We start from the raw sequence: 23,836 nt of genomic DNA, 5'->3' as shown, positions 1-23,836 counted from the left end.
GTTGCATAAATTCCTGGGGCAAGTCTGTGGGGCATTTTCTTGATTAATGACAGATGTGGGAGGGGCCAGGCCCCTGTGGATGGGGCCACTCCTGCGCAGGTGGTCCTGGTGCTATAAGAAAGCAGGCCGAGAAAGCCGCGTGGAAAGCCAGTTGGCAGTGTTTCTTCATGCCCTCTGTGTCAGTTTTTGCCTTGACTTCCTGCCTCATCTTCCCTCAATAGACTATGGCCTGGCATATGGAAGCCAAACAAATCCTTTCATCCCTACATTGTGTGTGTTTGCTTTTGGGGGGGACCATGGTCTTTATCACGGTGACAGACACCGATCTAAGGCAGTGGGCCACGTCAGGCTACTTATAGAAAGAGCCTGGCAGTTAAACATGTGATTTGTATTATTTCAAGGTGATGAGGGGAAATTAAACCTGGGGTTATAGACAGCGAGAGTGGTCCTCACTAGGAGTAATAGCTGTTTAGAGTTGTGTGTGTGTTGTGTTTGTGCGGTCATGTGTGTGTCCATGTAAATGTGTGTCATAAATGTGATGAGACAGAACAGAGAGTTTGGTTGTTTGCTCCCTCTTCCCCGCATCCTCACCCCCCTTTTTTTCCTCTCCTCCTCCTACCCCCAACCTGGACTCAAACTTACTTTATATAACTGAGGATGACCTTAAACTTCTGCTTTTCATGTCTCTACCTCCCAAGTTCTGGGTGAGAATTACAGGAATGCATTAACGGGCTGGTTTATACAGTACTGGCGATCCAACCCAGGGCAAGCACTCTACCGACCCCCTACACCCTCAGCCACTGCTTTGTGTGTGCATGTGTGTGTTCTAGGATTGAACCCCAGGCCCTATACATACCAAACAAGTGTTCTACCACTGAGGCACGTAGTTGTATTTTGAAAAGTTATGAAAGCATCCTGTCAACGACGCACAGCTGACTGCTACAGAAAGCTAATTCGTTACTGAGGTCAATGCTCTGCATTTGGGAGGAAGGTCTTCTGCAGTGGATGGTCGCTTGCTCCTGAGCTGGACGGTGGTTGCTTTGTTGTCTGGTTAGTGAAATGAGATGAGATCCGTACAGGCTGTCATGTCCTGAGTTGTCCCTCGGTGCCGTACCTTCAGAGTGGCCTGATGGGATGGAGAAACCTGATTTCCTGTCCCTGCACTCAGGAGCTACATTCCCAGGGAGGCCTCAGCCAGGCACAGCAGTGTGGTCAGCTCTTACGTCTCCCTGGAAGGCCTGGCCATGTTTTGTTTACAAAAGGCTATTTCGGTTGTTTTCCATTTATGAGTAAAGCTTCTATATATATCAGTGTGATGTGGGTGTAACTTTTCTATTTGTGTGTGTGTAAACACCACAAAGTGCAGTAAGACTGTAATCATCTAGTGTTTTCTCCAGTGTATCATTTTAACATTTTCAGTCTCCAGTGGAGGATAGTCATATACCCTTTATTATAGTATGCTATTACAAATTAATTATTTATGTAGTTAGTTTTTTCAAGGCAGGGTTTTTCTGTGTAACAGCCCTGGCTGTCCTGGAATTCACTCAGTAGATGAGTCTGGCCTCAAACTCACAGAGATCCATCTGCCTCTGCCTCCTGAGTGCTGGGACTAAAGGTGTGTGCCACCATCCCCTGGCATAACAACAAACATTTCTAACCACTGACCTATCTCTTCAGCCAGTATTTTTTAAAAAGTGTGCGTGTGTGGAGGCCAGAAGCTGACAATGGCTGTCTTCTTCAAACACTTTGCATTTACTGAGGCAGTTTCTGATGAAGTAAGAGCTCACCAGTTCCAGCTTGCCCTGGGACATCTCGCCTCTGCCATCTGAGAACTGGGCGACAGGTGGGTCACCATGCCCGGTTAGCCTTCTCCATGGGTTCTCGAATCTGAGCTCCAATCTCATGCTCGCGTAGTAAACACCTGATCCACTCCCAGTTTATTCTGTTCATTAGTAGTATTGTCAAACCCCCTCTGTAGCACTGATTCATTATCTCGTGGTCCAGGCTGGCCTTGAACTCCCATCTTAACCTCCCAGGTGCTGGGATTATAGATATGTGCTATCACACCTTGCTTGTTGCTAATCTCTTACTAGACTTAATTTCTAAATTAAACTTCACAGCTTGGTCTGTATAGGATTGAAAACACCGTGTGAGCCATCTCGGTGAGTTCTGGGGACTGAACCCACATTGCCAGGCTAGCCCTACCAGTACCGCACCCTCTGAGCCACCTCTGTGCTTCTCGTCATAAATTTTCTTCAGTGTTCAGATCTTTTCACTGTTTTTACTTTATTTTATTGGGGTGCTGACACCCCGAGGACGCTTCTGCCACTGAATGATACCGCTAGCCCCTGCTCAGAGCTTATGTCTACTTTCAGCTAGGTCGTGTGTTCTCACCTTTGGAAAAAAATATTCTCCGTTTAATATTTTAATCATTGCTTCTAACCTACTCAACAGTATAGAGCAGTGGTCCTCAGCCTTCCTAATGCTGCAGCCCTTTAACACAGTTCCTCATGCTGGGTGACCCCCCCAACTATAAAATTATTTTCATTGCTACTCCATAACTGTAATTTTGCCACCGTTATGAATCCAAATGTAAATAATACACAGTGTATCTGCTATGGGACCCCAGTGAGAGGGTCATACAACTCTCAAAGGGGCTGCAACCCACAGGTTGAGAACCCCTGCTCTAGATGTCCCGACTCCTGCTCCTTTAGAGACGGCCTAGTGTTTTTTGTTTTGTTTTTTGTTCTGCCCTGTTCTTGTTTTGAGATAGACCCTCACCATATAGCCTAAGCGGCCTAGAACTTTCAGCCCTGTCACCTTGGCCTCTTGAGTGCTTGCCATCCCCACCTGTTGGGTTTTTTTAATTATATTTATGTATATTTGTGGGGGGTGGGGAGTGTACTCAAGAGTGCAGGAGTCAGGGAGGACAGAGGCATCTGATCCCCTGGAGCTGGCGTTAACAGGCAGTTGTGAGCCGCATGGGTCTAGGGACTGGACTCAGGTCCTCTGTGAGAGCAGTATACCTCAACTGAGCCATCCTCTTTCTGGCCTCACAGCACATCACCTGTCCCTTTTAGGAAGGTCATGTTACTTGTCCCTTGAGCTGAGTCTTCTTCCCGTGTATATGGAAATGGCCCTTGCTGGGAAGTTCCCAAGAGTGGAAAAGGGGAGGCCTAGAAACTGCCTTCTTGGAGCCTGGGCCATGCTCTGGAGCGCCTCGTGTGATGGTCAGGGGAACAGCAGGGCTGGTCTCCTCACATCCACAGTTTGCAAATGTCTTCTTCCATCCTGCCAGTTCTCTTGTCGCGTTCTTAACATCATTGCTCAGGATTTTTGTTCTGATGAAGTTCAATTGTCTTTCTGCTGTTGCTTACGCTGCCACCAAGTCACCAAGTGAGGCAGTGAGTATGGGGCAGGGGGAGGCTCAGACTGGGACACGGGGCACGACACCAGCTGTTCCTGAGATGCGCATTGGCAGGACAGGTGTTCCATGGTCCAGGAAAAGACCGTGAACTCTCAGGTGAGGACACTGGACTTGATCCTAAACAGCTGTCTGAGCAACATGGGGCCCTCCGAAGGCTGCCTGGGGAGGACAATAGGCTGACGGAGGCCTGGAGAAGCAGTATCCTTCTCAGAGACTTATTTCTGGGCCCACGAGCGACCACAGCAGCAGGCAAGCCAGCAGAGGTCCCCGCTGCCTGTCTGGCACCTCTCATCCCAGCCACTGCTCACTGTTTGCAAGCCAAGACACAGCCTACCTCCTCAGCAGCACCCTCCAGTCTGCTCTGGCCTTTGGCCACCTCCCGCCCCACTCAGGTTCTGAGAGCCCCTGGAGAGTGTTTGGTAGGTGTTGACAACTCCCCCACCCCCTCTGGTTTATTACCTTTGTGAGGCACCATCTGCCAGCAGCCAGGTCTTCCTGGAGGCAGGGAAAGTGGGGCGAAAGCCCCAGGGCTCAGCCCAACTCAGATCAAAGTAGGCCACTTGTGGTAGCTATGGACACCAAGTGGTGGCTGCAGCTCTCTGGGGTTGGTTCCTTTGTCTCTGTAAGAGAATAGTGGTCCTCTCATCCCCGTGGATTGCTTTGAGTGCCAGCTATCAGGCTGTGGCAAATCCCCAGCGGACAGGCAGCATCTGTAAAGCTGGCTGCTTTGTCTTCCCTCTTTGGTAACGCAGGGTCGCGGTGAACATGTGTACATGTGGTTTTCATGTGGGAGCATCTTACGAACCCTGAAGACGCCCGGCTAGGTGCCACCGGTTTTGTCTGGACGCTCCTTCTACTCATCTCCTCTGCACCAGGTCCTATTCTGGGGTAGCCCCCACTGTTGCGTGGAGCCTAGGCAGTTGACACCAGGGATGTCATGGTGGGCATCTTTGTTTACTTGGGGTCCTAGGTAGCCTGCAGAGAAGCTGACAGCTGGCTCCTCGGCAGTATGGCACTTAACCTTGGAGCTGGAACAGAGAAACGTCTGTTTGTGTTTCCAGGAACAAGAGGGGACAGCTGGCCCGCAGATAGCAGGCTAGGTCAGCTGAGGGTTGCCTTGGCGTCTGGCTTTAAGCAAACAGCCAGGGCCAGGAGCTTGGGCGGAAGAAGGATGGAGAAGTGCCTGGAGGGACTGAGAACAACCTGAGAGCTACTTTCTGTCTGGGGGAGGCAGGGTGAAGGAAGTTACTCCAGGGACCCGCAGGACCACCTACCAGGCAGCTGAGAGTCAGGCCTCTACCTGACAGGTAAGGAGAGGGGAGCTTCCTTTCAGGGGTTCTGTCTCCTGGTAAATTTTGTCCAGCTCCTTCAATAAGCAGTACCTGAGCAGGAACTAAAACCATATTTCTTTTGCAGAAATTATGTTTGCCTGGGCTTTCAAGGTCCCATAAGTTACATAACGGAAGCAGGTTGATTTTTGGATGGAGAGTTCCAGGTGTGATGATGGCTCACGCCTACAGTTCCGCACTCGGGAAACACAGGCAGGATTGTAGAGAGTTCCAGGCCAATTTGGATTATAAAGTGAGTTCCAGGCTCATATAGATTACAGGGTAAAACTGAAGTCAGAGAGAAATAGAGACAGAGAAGGACAGAGAGGGAGAGACAGGGATATGGGGTGAGACACACAGAGGCACAGAATGACACGTGCACACACCCACAGGAGATCCCCATACACAGAGATCCACAGAGACCCAGATAGACCCAAACACATACACACACAAGGACACATAAACATTACAGAGACACCCAGATACACACATACAGAGAACCAGGCACACACACATGCACGCAGAGACAGAGGCACATACACACAGACAAACACTACAGAGACACCCAGACACACACTCAGACTCAGGCACATATATACAGAGACCCCACACACTTACTCAGACCCACAGAGACGCAGGCACACACATAGAGACAAGACACACACACAGAAGGACACACAACACATATACAGAAAGATACCCACAGAGACACATACCCACACAGAGACACACAGACACCTACACAGAGACTTACAGACAAGCAGACACCACAGACACACAATGACCAGAGACAGACACCCACACCCACAAACACCCACAGAGACACACATAGACACATACACACAGACTCCACAGAGACAGACACATAAACACAGACACACACACAGAGACACTCACGTAGACACAGATGTATACGCAGACAGACAGACACACATAGACACATATAGACAGATACACACACAGCATAATATGCTTCGGTGTATGTCTCAAGCCAGTTTTCGGAGCCCTGGGAGGATGTAGCATTTTCTGGGCAGACGCTTGCTTTCCCTGACAACGTGATGCTATTCCTATAACTGTTGAGCCAAATTCTGCTTCCACTTCCACATGTATGTACTCTACTTTTTGACAGTCTGGTTAATGTTTTTATTTTGTTTACTGGTTTTTTTTTAATTACATGTATTCACTCAGTGTGTAAGCATGTGCATAGCCATGCCATGGTACATGTGTAGGGACAGCTTTCAGAAGTCTGTCCTCCCCTTGCATCAATGAATCCCAGGGTTTGAACCCAGGCTGTCAGGCTTAAACGCACAGACAGGATAATTGAGGGAAAATAGTTGTGTTCATTTACAGTGATCGCAGTGGGTTTGAAAGCCGTGTTGTAGTGAATCCATGCGCTGTGTTGCTGATTCATGAGAGAAACAGCTTTACAGTGGGGTCAAACCACTGCTGTAGTGTGTGTATGTTCAAACGGGTGTGTGCGCGTGAATGTTATGTGTGTACACGCCTGCAGAGCTCCGAATTCATTGTTCAATGTCTTCCTTGTTTTGACTTATTTTTTAAGGCAGGTATAGGCTGGCTAGTCGGTGTGCGCTGGGGCTCTGCCCGTCTGGCCCGCTCTCCCAGCACAGTGGCCATAGATTTGAGTGCCGCTCTATCCCACACACTGCCACCTTTTGTTTGTTTGTTTTATTTTTTGAGACAGGATTTCTCCTTATAACAGTCCTGGCTGTCTCCTGGAACTCACTCTGTAGACCAGACTGACCTCAAACTTGCGGAGATCCACCTGCCTCTGCCTCCCGAGCACTAGGATTAAAGGTGTGCACCACCACCACCTGGCTATCCAAAACCTGCTGTTATGTGGGTGCTGAAGATGTGAATTCAGGTCCTCATGTTTATCCAGCAGGCACTTTACAGTCAGCCTTTCCCAACCCCCACGCCTGTAATTTAAAGTAGAGAGGAGTATTTTGAGATATCTGCAGTTCTACACTGTGTTGGGAAAATATCTGATCTTATGATAAAGACACCACAACATGACCGTGATATGCCATCTATATTCATAGTGAAAGGGAATGCAACATTCAGTTGTAGGTTAATGAAAAAAGTACTTTTTTTCCCCCTAATTTAAATCACAGATTCCTCCTTTAACTCCCAGGGGATGCAATAACCAAAAGGGGATGTTTCATGCTCCCTCCCTTCCCCCACTTTCCCCACTCCCAACCTCCCGGCTTTTCTTTAGAGACAGTGCTACTGTGGAGGCCAGGTTGGCTTGTCATCTCTGTTTCCTTCTCCCAAATGCACACTGCCAGCATGGAATCCTCTTGTGTGTGTGTGTGTGTCAACTGTGACTTCTTTGTTCCAGAAGTTGGAACCCTTTCTAGGTCCTTAGTACTGCAGGACATCCGCAAACAGGACCCTGTGAAACACCTTACACATCAGTGCACATAGTTGGATGGACCCACGGTGCCTCATGTCCCACCCCCATGACAAGACCGAGGCTGTTATCCTAGTACGTTGTGGTTGAACTATATCCCTCAAAAGGACATATTGATGTCTGACCTCTCAGTGCCCTTGGATGCGGCTTTAACTTGGAAACAGAGTCATTCCAGGTGTAATGATTAGATTGAGAGTCTTGTGGAGTGAGATGCTGTCTAAGTCTGGCATGCTTGCAATCCCAGGACCCAGGCAGAAGAGGGCGGAGAAGTGCAGGTTCTAGGCTAGCCTGGGCTATATAGTAAGTTCTGGGCTAACCTGAGCTCTCTAATAGCAAGCTCCTGTCTCGAAAACAAAACAAAGAAAACATGGGCAGGGAATAGAGTTAAAGGGTCCCGGGTTCAGTCTCCAGGACAAAAGGAAAAGGGAAAAGTCAAACTGAGGCTGGGTTATGTTAGCCCAGTGGCAGCACTGTGTTCTCGGCTCAGCACTGGGGAGGGAGAGCAGGGAGGGGCTGGGAGCAGAAGGAGGACAGCTGAGTGAAGGCAGGCAGACAAGAGCCCCTTGCAGTGCAGACAGAACTCAGAGGTGGCAGCTTCAGGCTTGGGAGTGCTGAGGAGTCAGCAGGCACCAGCGTGGGACACCTGGCAGCCGACACTCAGCCCTGCCATTTCCTGTGTTCAGACTTGCTCTAGCAACTTTGTGGCGGCACCCCCAGGACACCGCTATGGCCTGGTGCCAGCCGGAACAAGTGCCACATTGGGGCTGGAGATGGCCTGCGCTGGCCTGCACTGGCCTGCACGGCTTCCCTCCTGCGCCTTCATGGGTGATTCTTACCCAAGGAGTATAGTTAGTTACCCTGTGATTGCCACAATCTGAGTGTTCCTACCTGCCCCATGTCAGGCCTTTTAGAAATGTCAAGATCAAGCTGAGCCTCTGGGAATGCGTGGGCAGAGCCTGTGGCTTGAAAGATGGGGGAAGAATGAAGATATTTTACATCTCATTTCAGGTGGAAGCTTTTCACCCTGGGAAGATGAAAAGCATTTGTTAGACAAAGAGGCAGGCAGGGGTCACTGGCCTGGGCATCCCAGCTACTTAAAGGATCCAAGGATTAAATAAAAGAAGACGCCGTTATATTAAGGTGTCTTGTGAGTACACGTGGGAGGCCTGCGGGATTATGGAGGAGAGCTGCCTCTGCCAGGCCCCCAGTGCGTCTGTTGAGTCGACGGTGAGGTGGGACCGCATGCTGTTCTGTCTTGCTTGGGTGAGGACATGGATGAACCCTTTGCTCCGTGGCTTAAGTGGGATGGATGTGTCAGAACACAGGTGTAGGAGCCCCGCTACACAGCTGTGGGGCGCAGGGAATGAGCCTGGTCCTCCGGGACAGTTAGGGCATGCTCATCTGTTTACCGGCCTCAAGTCTTCCCCTGAAGGTGACCGGAAAGCTCAGTTCCCTACTGTCCCGCGAAGCCTGTGCCAAGGCTAGGAGGCTCCGCTGCCATTCTTTACGTGTCTCTCTTCCTCTCTCCTTATCTGTGCTTAAATACATCAAAATCTTTAAAGCATTGGCTGACCTGAAACTCACTGTGTAGACCAGGATGTCTATGAATCCATGAAAATTACCTGCCTCTGCCTCCCGGTGCAGGCATTAAATGTGTGTATTATCACATCTGGACATTTTTTTTCAAAAAAAAAACAAAAACAAAAACAAAAAAACTCCTTTTTACTGTGTGTATGATGGGGCACACAGTTGAAAACATTAATATGGGATTCATAGGGTAACTTGAAGGAACCAGTTTTCTCTTCCTCAGGCTTGGCAAGCACCTTTTCCCACTGAGCCATTTTACCAGCCCATTAACATCTTTTTATTGTTTTAAAGCTAGGTGTAGTAGTTCATGCCTGTAATCCCAGTACTTGGGAGACTGAGCAAGGAAGGATTGCCATCAATTTGAGGCCAGCTTGTGTTGTAGCCTGGGCCACAGGGAGAGACCTTGTCTCACAGTAAGAATGAGGGAAGGGTAAAATAAAGCAATAACGAATGTCTTTATAAACGCCAACTTTTCTTCATTAGATTGAAAAAGGTTCGTTAATAATTCCAGATGGCACCCTGCCATGTTAACACGCAAGTCCCAGAGCGCATCATGCATCCCTCTGCCTGCTGTTTGGTTCCTCTTCTGCAGCTAACTTGCTGTGATGACTTTTCCGGGTCGCCTGTCAGTTTTGACATTAACTGACCTTGGGCTAGGTTGTATCATTAATCATTCTTCAAGAATCAGGGTCTTTTCTGGGTTTCTAGTTGGTGTGAACCACCTTGACGTGGCCAGAGACAGGACACCCGGAGCCGGGTCTAGGCATGGCTGGGACACTGGGTGGATAGGAGACGAGGCGGCTAGCCAGCCTTGTTTTGTGGGCTGTGGCATATTGCTTCTTTAAGGGTGTGCCAAATATCAGCATGTTCTGGTACTGTGCTAGTCCAGGGACATGGAGGACATCTCCAGAGTTGTCTTCCTAGGGACAGCAGAGACAACCTGGAGGAGACAGAAAGCAAGATGGGGTCAGTCCAAATGTTGGCTAGGGAGAAGCTACAGAGAAGATGGGGCTGGCTATCTGTAGGAAGACAACAGGAAGAAAGTGTCCCAGGTAAAGGGTGGTGAGATGGGTCAGTGGGTAAAGCCTAATTAAACACACACACACACACACACACACACAGATTTAACATGGGCCTGGGGAGATGGCTCAATGGCTAAACCCTTGCTGTACAAGGATGTGGACTTGAATCCAGATCCCCAAACCCATATAAACACTAAATGAGCCTGCTCCCCCCACCCCCATAATTCTGGCCTTGGAAGGAGAATCACAGGAGGAGTTAACGAAGATGGTGGGTCCCAGAGTAAGTTGACTAGGGAGGCCAGGCATATTCCGTGAGCTCTGGGTTTGAGAGGTTGGCCTCACTGAATAAGGCAGAGGAACAACAGAGGATGTGCATGCATGTGCCCGTGTACATGTGCACACATACACGTGCTTGCATGCATGTGCATGCATACATGTGCTCGTGTACATGCGCACACATACTCGTGCCCGTGTACATGTGATCACGCACATATGTACACACGTGCTTACGTACATGTGCACACATACATATGCTCACAAGTCAGCTTGTGGTGGCATGTGCCCTTGATCCCAGCACTTGGGAGGCAGAGGCAGGTAGATCTTTGAGTTTGAAGCCAGCCTGGTCTACAGAGTGAGTTCTAGGACAGCCAGAATTACACAGTGAGACCTTGGTCTCCAAACAACAGAAAATGTCCTAGGTGAAAGGATGTGGGAGACAGGACCGAGCTCTGGGATGTGTCTGAATTCTAATGCCCAAAATCTGGTCTTTTAAAGAAATGTGGTAATAGATAAAACTCCAGGCGTATTCATGGACTCTTTTGAGCACAGCATGGGTCATCCTCCCGGTAGTGTGGAGCCATGGGCGTTTTTTGAGCACACTCTGACCTATGCTACTAAGGAAGATCTCTCTGGTTCCACAGGGTTTGAGTGTGAGCCAAAGTCTGGTTAGGAAAGCATTGCTAGAGTGTTGGCAAGAGAAGGGGCAGCACCTGGAGCCTAGGAGGAAGAGAGGAGTTTCCCCAAGCTGGCAGATCTGGCAGGAAGGTGATGACAGGGCAAAGTTACACAGGCTTCCCTGGGGCTCTTTGCTCGTCTTGAATCCTCAGGTCATTCCAAGATGCTTCTGAGTGAGCCTGCTCCTGGGTTCAGGGCTGGTCTTAGAGGCCTCCAAGCCTCCTGTCTGAGTCTTCCTTCCTCCCAGTGCAGCCTGATAGGTGGGGATGTAAATGTTTTGACTCCCCTCATTTGGTAGCTATCATCCTGTTTCTTGTATCATAGTAACAGAGCAGATGTCAGGGCCCATTGCTAAGGACTCCTGGAATATTAATGCCTGGGTGTAGAGTGAAGAAGGGCTTTCCCGCAGTGCCCAAGGCCTCAGCAAGCACTAGTATAGGCACAAGTATTCTTTTCTTCGTCCCAGCTTTTCCTCCCTCCCTGAGGGGTCCCCTGACCCCATCTCCTCTCTCACCCTCAGCCTATGCAGAGCTGCCTATCTTGAGGGTGACAGACTTGACAATAGCAAGCGTGCCCCCACTCCCCCTCCCCCACCAGGACAGACATGACTAATGGATCACAGCATTCTTCTATTGGGGCTGGATGGGGAAGCCCTCTGCGTGCTGGCTCAGATTCTGCACTCAGAATGAGGCCTCTTTCCCAGTCTCCCAAAAACTACCTCCTACCCCTGCTTCTTGGGGCTTGTCGTTTGTCATGTGAGCTTTATCTCGCATTTACTTCCTCTACCTAGACTTTCGATTTTTCCACAAGTGGAAAATCAAACCTGAGCTGGTAAGGGGTTTGATTGGGAGTTCAGGTCAAGTCCAAAGGTTTTATTTGCTAAATACTATTAGTATGTGTTATGTGTTGCTACATTAATGTGCAAAACAACCATCCTAGACTCTGAGGTTCAACACAACCGCTTTCAACCTTCCTGAACCTTTCTGCCTGGTGGTTCTGCCACCCACGCTGGGCCTTGTGTTTTATCTAAGCGCCATGTGACTCTTTAAGTGGCCGTGAGGAGGCACAGCCTACACTGGCTGGTTGCTTTCAATCCCTTTTGTGTTTGGTGCCACCACCAGACAGGGTTTGCGCTCTAGTTCCCACTCGCCTGCCCTCTCCTCGTTCTCCTGTGCAGTTTTCCGTTCTTCTCACATGGAGATGGTATGGTCTGGCTTGGAATGTGTTTCTCCGTGGGGCAGAGGGGAGCCTCTCACTTGTGGTGGTGTGGAAGCAGACCCTGGCCAAGCAAATTGTCTGGTCTTCGGCTCAAAGTCTAGCTCCTCCTCAGATTCTCCACTCATTCTGGAATGCATAGGTTTGATACCATCGTCAAAAATGTCCCTGAGAAGAGATCGAGGCGCTGAACACCCCAGGGAGAGAGTGAGCAGGAAGAAGCTGTCCCTTGGGGCTGTGCCCCACCCCAGCCATGGGTGGGACAGAGGCTCTGTGAGGGTGTCACAGGTCTCCAAGGGCAGGTTGATTTGCCCTCCAGGTACAGGTGTGTCAGGGGCAGCTGTGGGTGGGTGGTCTCCACCCTGGCATAGCTACAGTGAGGATGGGGATTAGGCAGCAGTGTTTCTGGGGTCACAGGGACCCCTGGGGCCCATGGTGGGAAGGACTTTGTAGAAGGGGGGTCACCTCTTCTCCCTTTTGCATAAATCCTCTTGGTTTGCCTACTTGTTTTTATGGTACTGGGGGTGAAACCAGGGCCGTATTCAATCACTTTACCATTGAGCCACACCCCTAGCCCTTACTCCTTTTTATAGAACATCCTACTGGCTAGCTGGTGCAGTACCTGCCTAGGCCCATCCACCAAAATACTGAAACAGTTGGTCCTACCAACTCCGAGCTAAGGAGCCAGAAGCCTTTTGTTTTAAGTGGATGCAAAGATTTGCAAAGAGGGGACTTTGTGGGAGTCATTTACTCTTGAACCCACTAATTGAAGATCTATAGGTAGGCCCTTCAGAAAACGCAACATTGACATTAGGCTGACAGGACCCTGCAGCTTCCAACAGATGTCCCCTGATGGACAATTCTAGACACACTTCTGAGAGAGCAGGCAAGAGGCCCACAGTTCACAGCCTTGAGTGGCTGTGAACTCTGCTGCAGCTAAGCTGACTCAAAATGTGTTTCCCAAAAATGCCCGCTCCACATCTCTTTTGAGAATTTATCCTGGGGAACTCTTCAGAGATGGCCACCGGGATGGATCTCTCAGGACACCCACTTTGTGTTGAGTATACAGAGAAAACTCAGAAGTCACCAGTGTGTCCCGGATGATGGACTGTGTCTAGAATACTCAGTTGTCATAGTTATAATACTGAGGAACTTTGGAAAGCACAGCATATAGTGGTAACCTGAATAAACAAAGTAGGCAATAAGAACCCAGTTTTACTTAAAATCTGTGTATAACACCCTCGGACACCTCATAAGGTCCTTACTTTGTTAAGATGCCGAGCATTGTCATGGGGAAGGAAGGGGGTGTGTGGTGCTTTTTCTTTAGGGTGTGTTGAGGCGAGGGAGCATGTCTTGCATGGCATTCATGTGTGACAGTCGGAGGACAACTTGCGGGAGGTGGTTCTCTCCATCCTGTGGCTCCTAGGTATCAAACAGGTTGTCAGGTTTGGAGGCAAACGCTTTTTCCCACTAAAAACAATTGTCTGGCTCTTGCTTTCTCTTTATCACACAACAGCCCATAGAGGCCAGGGCATGACGTTCTCAATGGGGACAAGTGCCCCAGGAATGTGGGCAGTGAACCCCCGGGATGACCAGCTTTTGAATTTGGAGAGATCCTGATCTCTCGGCAACACAGTGTTTGCTTTTACAGATCTTGCTCAGAGAGTTGACGGGGGCTTATGAACCTCCTGTCCCCTAGGAATTTTCTCAAGGAGTTGGCATAAGCCACTCCTGTCCCTGCCTGCCCCTCAGTACACTGTAGCCTACCTGAAGGGCCTCTGAGATGTCTACTGAATGCAGTTTCTGCTCAGCTTGTCTCACCCAGCATGGGATGAGAGATGCAAGGAGGCAGCTGCCTCCCTACAAAGGACCCGTGGGTGCCTCAGCCCCCCCAGGGAAATCAGCCAAGCTGTCAGAGCCACCCACTGCCACGTGGCAGCCAACCCACGAGGAATCTTGAGAAATAAACTGCCTATGAACCAACCAGCTGCAGAGCCTGACTAGAACCTGTCCTGTCGGCTTTTTGCACATCTGGATTTTTGACTCAGTGTCTTATTTGGGAAGAGCCATCTCTCCATGAAATACAGCTCAGCTTAGCAGGTAGTTGCTGCAGCAGACCCTGTTCCCAGGAGCCACAGTGTAGGGGGAGAGAGGATAGAGATGTCATTGCGGCCAGGCAAGGACCCCTGAGCCAGTTTCCAGGGTTGAGATCCCTCCCCCAGCGGCAGTCTTGACTTGGGTCCGTTGGATGTGCACAGCCATCGTACATGTTACACACTTACGCACTCACCTCTAGGGTCTTGCCTGTCACAGCTAAGATGACCTTAGAGAACCTGTGCACGCACACTCTCTCTGTGTGTGATTAATAGAGGAAGTGACCAGAGCCCCACACAGCCATCTTTCTGTCCATTTGCCTCTGTTCCCCTCCAGGCTAGTTCTACCCTTCTTCCTGGATAGATAGGCAGGGTCACCCTCCTGCTTCCTCCTTTTTTGTGAACCCTTGTTTTGTTCCCTCATAAGTTATTAACAAATAGGCAGGGCACACATTTAACACACACAGTGCTGTTGGAAGCTGGGAGGCCTCAATTGTGTGGGGAGGGGGGGGTTGGGGGGTAGCTTTGAGTGTGCACACTAGGCAGGTTCACTACCACTGAGATACACTACTAGCCTTTGGTTTTTGTTTTGTTGTTGTTTTTTTGAGACAGGATCTTTCTAACTATCCCAGGCTGGCCTTGAACTCTTAAGGATGTGTAGGCTGTAACCCTCCCTGAGGCCCTCAGTGAGGAGCAGGGGAGACATGTCCGATGGTGTGTAACACAGTTCAGCAGAGAAGTACTTAGGTAGAGGGGGGATGGGGGGCATGGTGAGGCTCGACTGCCAAGTCAGGGAGCTGGCAGCTAGCTCAGCCCGAAGAGGTTTGGCACACCCAAGCTGGCTCTGTGGCAGGTTCCTAAAATGGACCTCCTCGAGTTGCACTTCCTGTCCCCCATCTGTCCCGAAGCCGCTCTGTGTGAAGGACAGACAGCTGTGCTTGCGGAGGTGCTAGCCGCAGCCTAGGGTAGGGACGGCGGCCCCTGTGTTCTTGTCTCTGACCTTCCTTCTGAACCACCTCTGAGTATGTGCACTGTGGACTTGCCATCCAAGCGTCCCTGCCCAGCTCGTGCCGTGACCCCATGCTCCAGAAGTAACGTCGCTCCATCTCTCCTGACCTCCCCATAGACTGTAGTTCTGTCTGTCTTACAGTGGCTCCCGTCTCTCTATCCTGTGGACTGGCTGGTGCAGGAGTGTAGGTCTGTCTGTTTGTCTTACAGTGACTCCCGTCTCTCTATCCTGTGGACTAGGCTGGCTCAGGGGTTCCATCTAGGGTCCTCTGTCCCTGGACCCACCAGTAGCCGTGTCATACACCCGCTGTGAGACTCAGGGCAGCCTACAGGCCATCCATCCCTCTTGTACCATCAGGAGACAGGCCCCGGGAAGACCACTGACTTGTCCTGCACCTTTAGGAAATTTGCATGAGCACCATTTTTTATTTGCTTTTGCTTCTATTTTCTTCTGTGGACCTTTTCTTCCAATTTCCTCACTGCCTATATAAAGGCCGCCCTCTGTGACAGGTGGGGAGCGGTGCCCTCCACAGGTAACCGCGTGACCCTTTCATGGCCTCTCGACCCTCTCTTCTCATCTAACAGGAAAGAATACTGATTAGGTTAGGAAGGGCAGAACAGAATGGCCCATGGGCTCCACAGACTACATGGATTTGTAGTGGGTCAGCGGACAGCTGCGTTGGCAGTCTAAGGGTTCCCTGGCTTGTGGTCCCTAAAGCTGTGGCCCTGGGGTGTGACCTGAAGGCAGTGCAGTCATTCCCTAGAGATGTTTTAGGGGTTGGCTTGAAGCTCTGAGGAGCTCTCTTACATTCTCTGCCGTCACAGAAGTAAGGATGTCAGTACCAAGTCCTTCCTCGTTTTCCCTGCTTGTTCTCCCTGCTCATCCTGTCACGAGCTTCAGGTTAGAAGCTTCTGCAGAAAGTAAGGTCTTCCCAGTGCAGAGCCCCAAGGTTCCCTGGCTTGCTTCTGTCTCCCAGGGTCACCCTGACTATGCCTCTGCCTCTGTACAGTGGCCAGCAGAGCACAGGGGGTCACCTCCCTGCTGTGTCCAGTCACAGAAGAACTGGGCTGTCAGACTCGGGGTTGCTGTCCTGGACAACAGTCTGGGCATAGCGCCCCCTGCAGGTTAGGGGCAGAGCTGGGCAGCCTGTGTAGAACCTGTCTACCTGGATCATTGCCCTTTCTTTTCTTGACACTTGCAGAATGTTAGAAGGGGAAAAAAGAACATATGAGTCACGTGTTCTAAATATTTACTTTGAGCAGAGTGTACCACATTTCACACTTCTGTAGCAGTGTGACCACGCCGTTCACAAGCTAACAGAAACCAAAACAAAAATAACCCCACAGTGCACTAGGGGCTAGGAATGGGGCACAGACAGGTTTAAATTTTTTAATGGGCATGGCAATCCTATTGCATTGGATGTGTTTGGAGGAACAGCACATGCTGCAGCACGCCTGTGGAGGTCAGAGGACAGCCTGAAGGAGCTAGTTCTCTCCTTCTACCACGCGGCGCCTGCGATCACCTTTATGCGATGACGGCTCTCCATCCTTGAACTAGTCTTTTTTGTGCCTCCCTGTTTTTCTGGACTATATTAGCTCCATTTCGGAGAAGGTCCAGAGGTGCCTGGCTTGCCCATGGAGCCCATATGCCTGGCTGAATGGGGATCTTAAATGAAATGTGGATCAAGGTCGGATGTCAAGTTCACCGGAAGGTCAGGCGCAGAGACCTGTGGGGTGACAGTGCGTGCCCGCCAGGTAGCTCCAGCCCACACATTGCCCCCTGGGGGTCATGATGGACATGGGCTACGTTGGTCTGGAAGAGCAATTCTCTAAGGGTCCCCAACACTTTTCAGAGACCCCTAAGACCAAAACTATTTCTCCTCAACATGTGACCTTTGGCCTCTTCCACAAACACTGAGAAACAGGAAGTACTCAGATGTGGCTTCAGAAGCTGGGCTGGAACTATTTTTTAAGCGAGTGCCATCTGTTGAGTTTCAGTGCGGAAAAGCACACACCGTTATCTGGGAAAGCTATTAGACTACTCCTCCGCCTCCCAGCCATCCTCCACAGCCGCGAGAGCCTGGATGTCTTCCACATGCTTCACCGGAACCACAGCTCAAAGGTTGAAAGAAAAGGCCGACAAGAATGCCCAGCTGTCTTTAAACCCCAAATCAAAGCGAACTGTAAAAATATAAAAGCAATCTCTTTAATTGGAGTTTTTAGATTTCTCAGTAAAATATCAATAGATGTAACTCATATTTTGGAATGTTCAAAAGTTTAGTTTTATTTTTCATCATGTGTGTAAGATGATGTGTACCACGGCACCACTCTCTGGAGTTGGTTCTCGTCATCCACCTCATATGGGAATTATCACCCTGTCTAATGCCAGAATATTTCATCAGCCCACAAAGAAACCCTAAAGACATTAGCTGTCGCTGTTCTCTTGGGCCAACTAATGGCCGCTAATCCACTATCTACCCGTAAATTTGCCTGTTCGGACACGTCCATAAACAGCCTCATTCAGTATGTGATCTCTTGTACAGCCTGGCTTTTCCACTTAGCTTCACGTTTTCAGGGTTCAACCATGTTAGAGCAGGTTGGAGAACACTAACATTCTGACGTGTGGACAGGGCACACGTTATACCTTTATTAACTGGTGGATGTTTTAGCTGCTCCTGCTTTAGGGGCTGTTAGGAATGATGTGGCTAAGAACATTTGTACACACATGTTTGTGAGGACATATGTTCTCAGTCCATTGTAGTTGATATCTAGGACAGCTGAGTTGCTGGGTCATGTGGCAAGTCTGTGGTTAACATTTTAAGGAAATAGCAAACAAATTTCCAACCTCGCAGTTTTTCCCCTCTACATAATTCAATTACACACCTTTATTGGTAGCATGTAAACATACATTTCTTTATTATTTATTGTTTTTATTGCGCTATACATTTCTCTTCTTCCCTCCCTTCCTTCCCTTTCCCCTTTTATCCTTTCCTGTGATCCCCATGCTCCAAATTTACTCAGGAGATCTTGTCTTTTTCTTCTTTCTATTTAGATCCATGTGTGTCTCTTAAGGTCTTCTTTGTTGTCTAGGTTCTCTGGGGTTGTGGACTGTAGGCTTGTTTTTCTTTGCTTTATGTTTAATATCCTCTTATGAATGAGTACATATTACATTTGTCTTTCTGGGTCTGGGTTACCTCATACAGTATGGTTTTTTTTTTTTAGATCCATCCATTTGCCTGCAAATTTCAAGATGTCATTATTTTTACTGTTGAGTAGTACATCATTGTATAAATGTACCACATTTTCTTTATCCATTCTTCATTTGAGGGGCATCTAGGTTGTTTCCGGGTTCTGGATATTATGAGTAATGCTGCTATGAACAGAGTTGAGCACATGTCCTTGTGGTATAATTGAGCATCCTTTGGGTATATACCCAAAAGTGGTATTGCTGGATCTTGAGGTAGATTGTTTCCTAATTTTCTGAGAAATTGACATACTGATTTCCAAAGCAACTGTGTAAGTTTTCACTCCCATCAGCAATGCAGGAGTGTTCCCCTTACCCCATATCCTCTCCAGCATAAGTTGTCATCAGTGTTTTTGATCTTGGCCATTCTGACAGGTGTAAGATGGAATCTCAGAGTTGTTTTGATTTGTCTTTCTCTGATGGCTAAGGATGTTGAGCATTTCCTGAAGTGTCTTTCAGCCACTGAGATTTTTCTGTTAAGAGTTCTCTGTAAACATTTATTTTTAACACATTGCTATAATGTAAGGAAATTGTATTGAATAGGGATGAGGAACTCGTAGCAGTCACTCTCCTGCCAAGCCCATTGTATGTTCACATATGTGTCAGTGTGGTTTTGACCAATAAAGATAGAATTGTAGCATCCATACGACTTTTATCTCAGGGCAGGAGGAATTCAGTAAGTGCGAAATTTTATTCTGAGAATATCCATGCATTGTTTCCAGGCAAAGCTCCTGTAGTGTGATACAGTAGTGTAGTGTCTCCTTCTCAGGAGAAGAAACCACCCCAAAAGCAATTGGAAAGCTTGGAGAATAGAGCGAAGCCTTGATTACAGCACCGCCCCCCCCCACTCAGCATCTATGCTTTAAAAAATTATTCTGATGCAAATGTGTATTACATGCATGCAGTGCCTATGGCAGCCAGAAGAGGGCACCAGACCCCTTGAGAGTGGACTTGTCGACTCCTGTAAACTGCCCTGTTAGTGCTGGGAATTGAACTTGGGTCCTCTGGAAGAGCAGCCAGCCCTCTTAACTACTAAACCATTTCTTCAGCTTTCCTCCTTACTAATTTTTATAGAATATAAATGGATTCTGAATTTGCAGTGCACTGGACTGGATTCACTAAAAGCTCATCCTTGTGCACACTGACCCAAGTTCATCTCTTTTCCTCCCCAACATGTGAGCACACACAAAAGTGCACATGCACACACACTCTCTCTCACACTCGCTCCCTTTAGAAGGCACAAACAACATCATAATAAACGGTCTGAGTTAGTCCTCTGTTCAGTAACGCACAGAAAGCCAACTAAAGGGTCCCTTCCCTGCAGAATTTTCAAGGATAGCCCTTGTGGACAATGACTTTTAAAACTGTGCCTAGTGGAGGTGCTGGCGCCTCCTTATGCTTTGGCCTTGGAAGAACACTGTGGCTTTGGTGGGGACCTCTTGGGGAGCAGAGCAGAGCACTGTGAGCTGCTTTTCCATTCCCACGGGGGAAGGGGGAGAATCATGGGCTTGCCTCGGTGTCTCGCTGTCTCCTCATGGGCTGGCCCTTGGGGGTGCACTGTGTGAGAAAGGGCAGGGGTTGGATGCCCCGCGGGCTGCAACAAAAGTTGCTGAGATGACAATTAAGATAGTCATCAATCTGGCTGCAGGGCAAGGCCAGTTCAGGTACCCTCTCCACTATTGCTTAGGGTCTTAGCTGGAGTCATCCTGTGGATTCCTGGGAATTTCCCTAATGCTAGGTTTCTCGCTAGTCCCACAATGGCTCTCTCAATCAAGGTATCTCTTTCCTTGCTCTCCCTCTCTGCCTTCCCCCATCTCAGCCATTCTGTTCCCTCATGTTCTCCTCCCCCTCCCTTTCTCCTCTCCCCCTCCCCTTCCACCCTTGCTTCCCCCCCCCCCCAATGCTCCCAATTTTCTCAGGAGTTCTTGTCTATTTTCCCCTTCCTAGGGAAATCCATTTATATCTCTCTTAGGGTTCTCCTTATTACCTAGATTTTCTGGGAATTTTGGACTATATGCTGGTTATCCTTTGCTTTACGTCTAATATCCAGCAACTGATGGAAGCAGATGCAGAGATCCACAGCCAGCTCCCAGAGTCCAGTTGAAGAGAGGGAGGAGCAATAATATGAACAAAGGGGTCAAGACTGTGATGGGGATACCCACAGAAACAGCTACTCTGAGCTAGTGGGAGCTCACTGACTCCAGACTGACAGACGGGGAGCTGGCAGAGACCCGAACTAGGCCCTTGGAATGTGGATGACAGTTGTGTGCCTCGGGCAGTCTGTAGGGCTACTGGCAGTGTGACCGAGATTTATCCCTACAGCTTGAACTGGCTTTTTGGAGCCCATTCTCTTTGGAGGAATATATATAAGATATAAGGGGAGAGGGCCTTGGTCTTACCTCAAAGTGACATGCCAGACTGTTGACTCCACATGGGAAGTCTTGCCTTCTCTGAGAAGTGGATGCAGGGTGGGGTGAGTGGAGGTGGGGAAAGCAGAAGGGGAAAGGGAGAGGACACTGGGATTGGTATGCAAAATGAGAAAAGATGGTTTTAAAAAAATAAATACGAAAAGTTGCTGAGTGCGTACCTTCTCGTCGTCTTTCTGATTCTCGCCCTCTGATGTCCCTTCTGCTCTGGGCTCTTTGTCATGTGATGTACCTGGCCACTCAGTCCAGGAGCTTTGCTGGAGGCCCTTGCTGGAGGAGCGAGTGCAGTGGTCAGTGGGACCCCGCTTGCCATCAGCTCCCAGCCACTGACGTGCTCTTTCCTGTCCTCCCTGTCTCAGATGTGACTCCCGCCTCAGGCTGTGCTCCCTGCCATGGCTGACACCATCTTCAGCAGTGGGAATGACCAGTGGGTTTGCCCCAACGATCGGCAGCTTGCTCTGCGAGCCAAGTAAGTAGTTTGTGGCCTGCAGGGTGGCCCTTCCTTCTCCACCTGCTGCCGTCCTCCCAGGCCTTTGCAAGGTTTCTTCTCAGGAGAACGTTTGGAGAGAGATGGCTGGCGAGTACACACCACTCTTGGCCCACGGTGTAGAACTAACTTGTCCCCATTTCTCAGGAAAGGAAAGTGAGGCCTGAATGTCTTGCCCATGTCACTGATGAGCAGCTGGGTTGGGACCCACATCTGAGTTAGCTGACTCCCAAACCTGTGCTCTAGCACAGCAACCCACAGGGAACAAGGCCTCCTCATTGGCTCTGCTCCTGTCCCTGATGTCATAGTGGGACAACACGGAGCACGGGCTTGTTCCCTGGATGAATGGATCTCTTTGGCAGAGACCATAGCTAGTCCACAGCATCGCCCCTCACCCTTAGCAGGTTTTTTGTTCCTCTGTGGCTCCCTTGTGTCCCTTTGGGGTGGGGGGTGTCTTGATTTTCCTGTTAACCCTCAGCCTAGTGACCACTCGGTTCCAGTTAGGTCTGCTCCCCACCACACTCCCCACGCACTGTGCACCTTTCGCTGATCCTTCCAGATGTCCTCTTGCTCCTAGTCTCTTTCAGCTCTCTGGTGGGTGCTGTCCCTGGCTCTGATAGGCAAGGAGCACCCTGCAGCTGTTAGACTGTGCCAGTACCAGGAGCCAGCATCTCCCAACTGGGACCAAGTTTAAGAAATCTGCAATTAGACATTATGAGCCTGCGGGGGACAGGGCTAAGACATCAAAGGCAGACAGAAAAGCTAATCTAAACCGCTCAGGAAGAGTGGTGTCACGTGTCACATGTGAGCATCCTTGCTCCGCAGCTGACTTGTTCCTCTCCTCTGGGTGCCTCAGCACCCCCCCACACACACACAGGGAGAGTGACAAGGGATGCGGATGGTCCCTCTTACCTAATCTCTGATGCCAGGCCGTTGCCGTGTCCTCCGTGGCAGGGCCCAGCTGTCCCTTGACTCTCCAGTGTCCCCTTCATTTCCAACTTGAACTCTTGCTCAGCAGCTGCTGAGAGTTGTCATGGCCTTTCAGAAAAGCCAGTGTGAGGGTCTCCTCCTGGGTGTGTGTCTGAGGGACAGCTGTAACGACACCCCACTGCAGAGCTGGGAGCCGAGTCCAGGGTACCCCCTCCGGGAACCTGAAGAGTTTTCCAACTCACGCTCTTCCTACCGGGCACCCAGGAGTCCCTGAACATCCCTGAACTCATTTGGCCCTTTGAAATAAAGCAGAGATGGGGAGGGGTGAAGCTTGCTGTGGTTTCCTAGGGATGTGCAGTTCTTTTCATTGCAATGATTGACAGTGGGCTGGGGGCGGGATACTAACTGGGTCCAGGACCAAGAGAGACTTCCCTTTGAGTGTGATGCTTCTGTTGACCCAGAGAAGTAGACGTTGTTAGGAAACAGGGAAAGTTCCAGGCCTAGGAAACAACACACACAAAGGTCCTGAGGTGGAAGAACCATGGCGTACAGAGAGGCTGACAGGAGACAGGTGTGGTTTGAGCACAGAGTGTGGGGGTACACAGTGAAGAAAGCAAGGAGGTGGCTGTTATCAGACAGGATACGGCCTGGCCCTCCAAGACCCCCCACAAGACTGGAAAATGGTGGGTCCCACATTGCCTCCTAACAATGCTGACACCGGCGATGGGAACAAATCCACATCTTACAGGAATTCTCATTATGGACTCCGAACCACAGTGCCCAGGCTGTGTCTCCACCATTCTTGTGGGGGCTTTGTGGGTACCCTGGGGTCCTGCCGCAGTGGGCAGCCTCATCTCCAACCGTACTTTTCCTCCTAAGGCTGCAGACAGGCTGGTCTGTACACACCTACCAGACGGAGAAGCAAAGGAGGAGCCAGTGTCTGAGCCCCGCGGAGCTGGAGGTCATCCTGCAGGTCATTCAGAGAGCAGAGCGGCTGGACATCCTGGAGCAGCAGAGGATCGGGTGAGCCAGTCAGCAGCTCCAGCGAGAAAACCAGGGCACTGAGCAGGGAAGCTGCAGGGCGTACCAGTCAGCCATAGTCAGCTTCTCATCCGGCCCCCTGGAATGTAGACAGCTGGGAACTGGGTATTATACTGATCCTGGACCCCAGGACTGAAGGAATGAGCCCAGGGAGTGGTTTGGATTTGGTCTCTGCGTACCCCCTGCCATCTGCAGCTCAGTCAAGGGATGCACTCAAGTGGAGGCTGATCATTGCTTTGCCCTACCGTGGCCCCAGCAGGAGGCGCCCTCCAGTATGTCCTCAGCTCCTCTTCTGGTTGCTAACACCCAGGACTCAGCCATCCACCCTTTTGGTGTGCCTTTTTATTGCTGTTTGATTTGGAAGACCTCAGGTAGGAAAGTGCGATTGCACTCCACTGCTTTGGGCAGGAGCTCAGTTTGTCCTGATCTTGTTATTTTTCTGTTCCTCTTTTCCCATTAGTTCTATGATCATTTTTTAAAATCAGACACAGTAGAGAGGCCGCTTTAGAAGGCGATGGCCCCACTAGAAAGATGACTGCCGCGCCAGTGGCCTCTTGTATGAGCCTCAATCACACAGACAGGCCATTATCGTGTCAGTGCAAATAGGGATTACGTCAGAACGGCTGGGTCTTTTTTTCGTCTA

The 23,836-nt window shown here is 49.8% G+C and overlaps 1 protein-coding gene across 4 annotated transcripts in view; it reads left to right on the top strand.

Moving 5' to 3' along the window:
• Rph3al (rabphilin 3A like (without C2 domains)) overlaps positions 1-23,836 on the top strand; it is a 138,844-nt gene that overhangs the window by 35,382 nt on the left and 79,626 nt on the right. For all 4 annotated transcript variants that reach the window (XM_057775140.1, XM_057775141.1, XM_057775142.1 and 1 more), the window contains exons 2-3: positions 21,095-21,204; positions 23,032-23,175. In XM_057775140.1, the coding sequence (XP_057631123.1) occupies positions 21,128-21,204; positions 23,032-23,175 (221 nt within the window). In that variant the 5' untranslated portion in view covers positions 21,095-21,127. The remainder of the gene's footprint in view (positions 1-21,094; positions 21,205-23,031; positions 23,176-23,836) is intronic.

Source organism: Chionomys nivalis, chromosome 7, assembly GCF_950005125.1.
Source record: "Chionomys nivalis chromosome 7, mChiNiv1.1, whole genome shotgun sequence".
Taxonomy (NCBI): domain Eukaryota; kingdom Metazoa; phylum Chordata; class Mammalia; order Rodentia; family Cricetidae; genus Chionomys; species Chionomys nivalis.
Note: the sequence above shows the minus strand (reverse complement) of the source record. Positions and strands in the feature narration are given on the sequence as shown.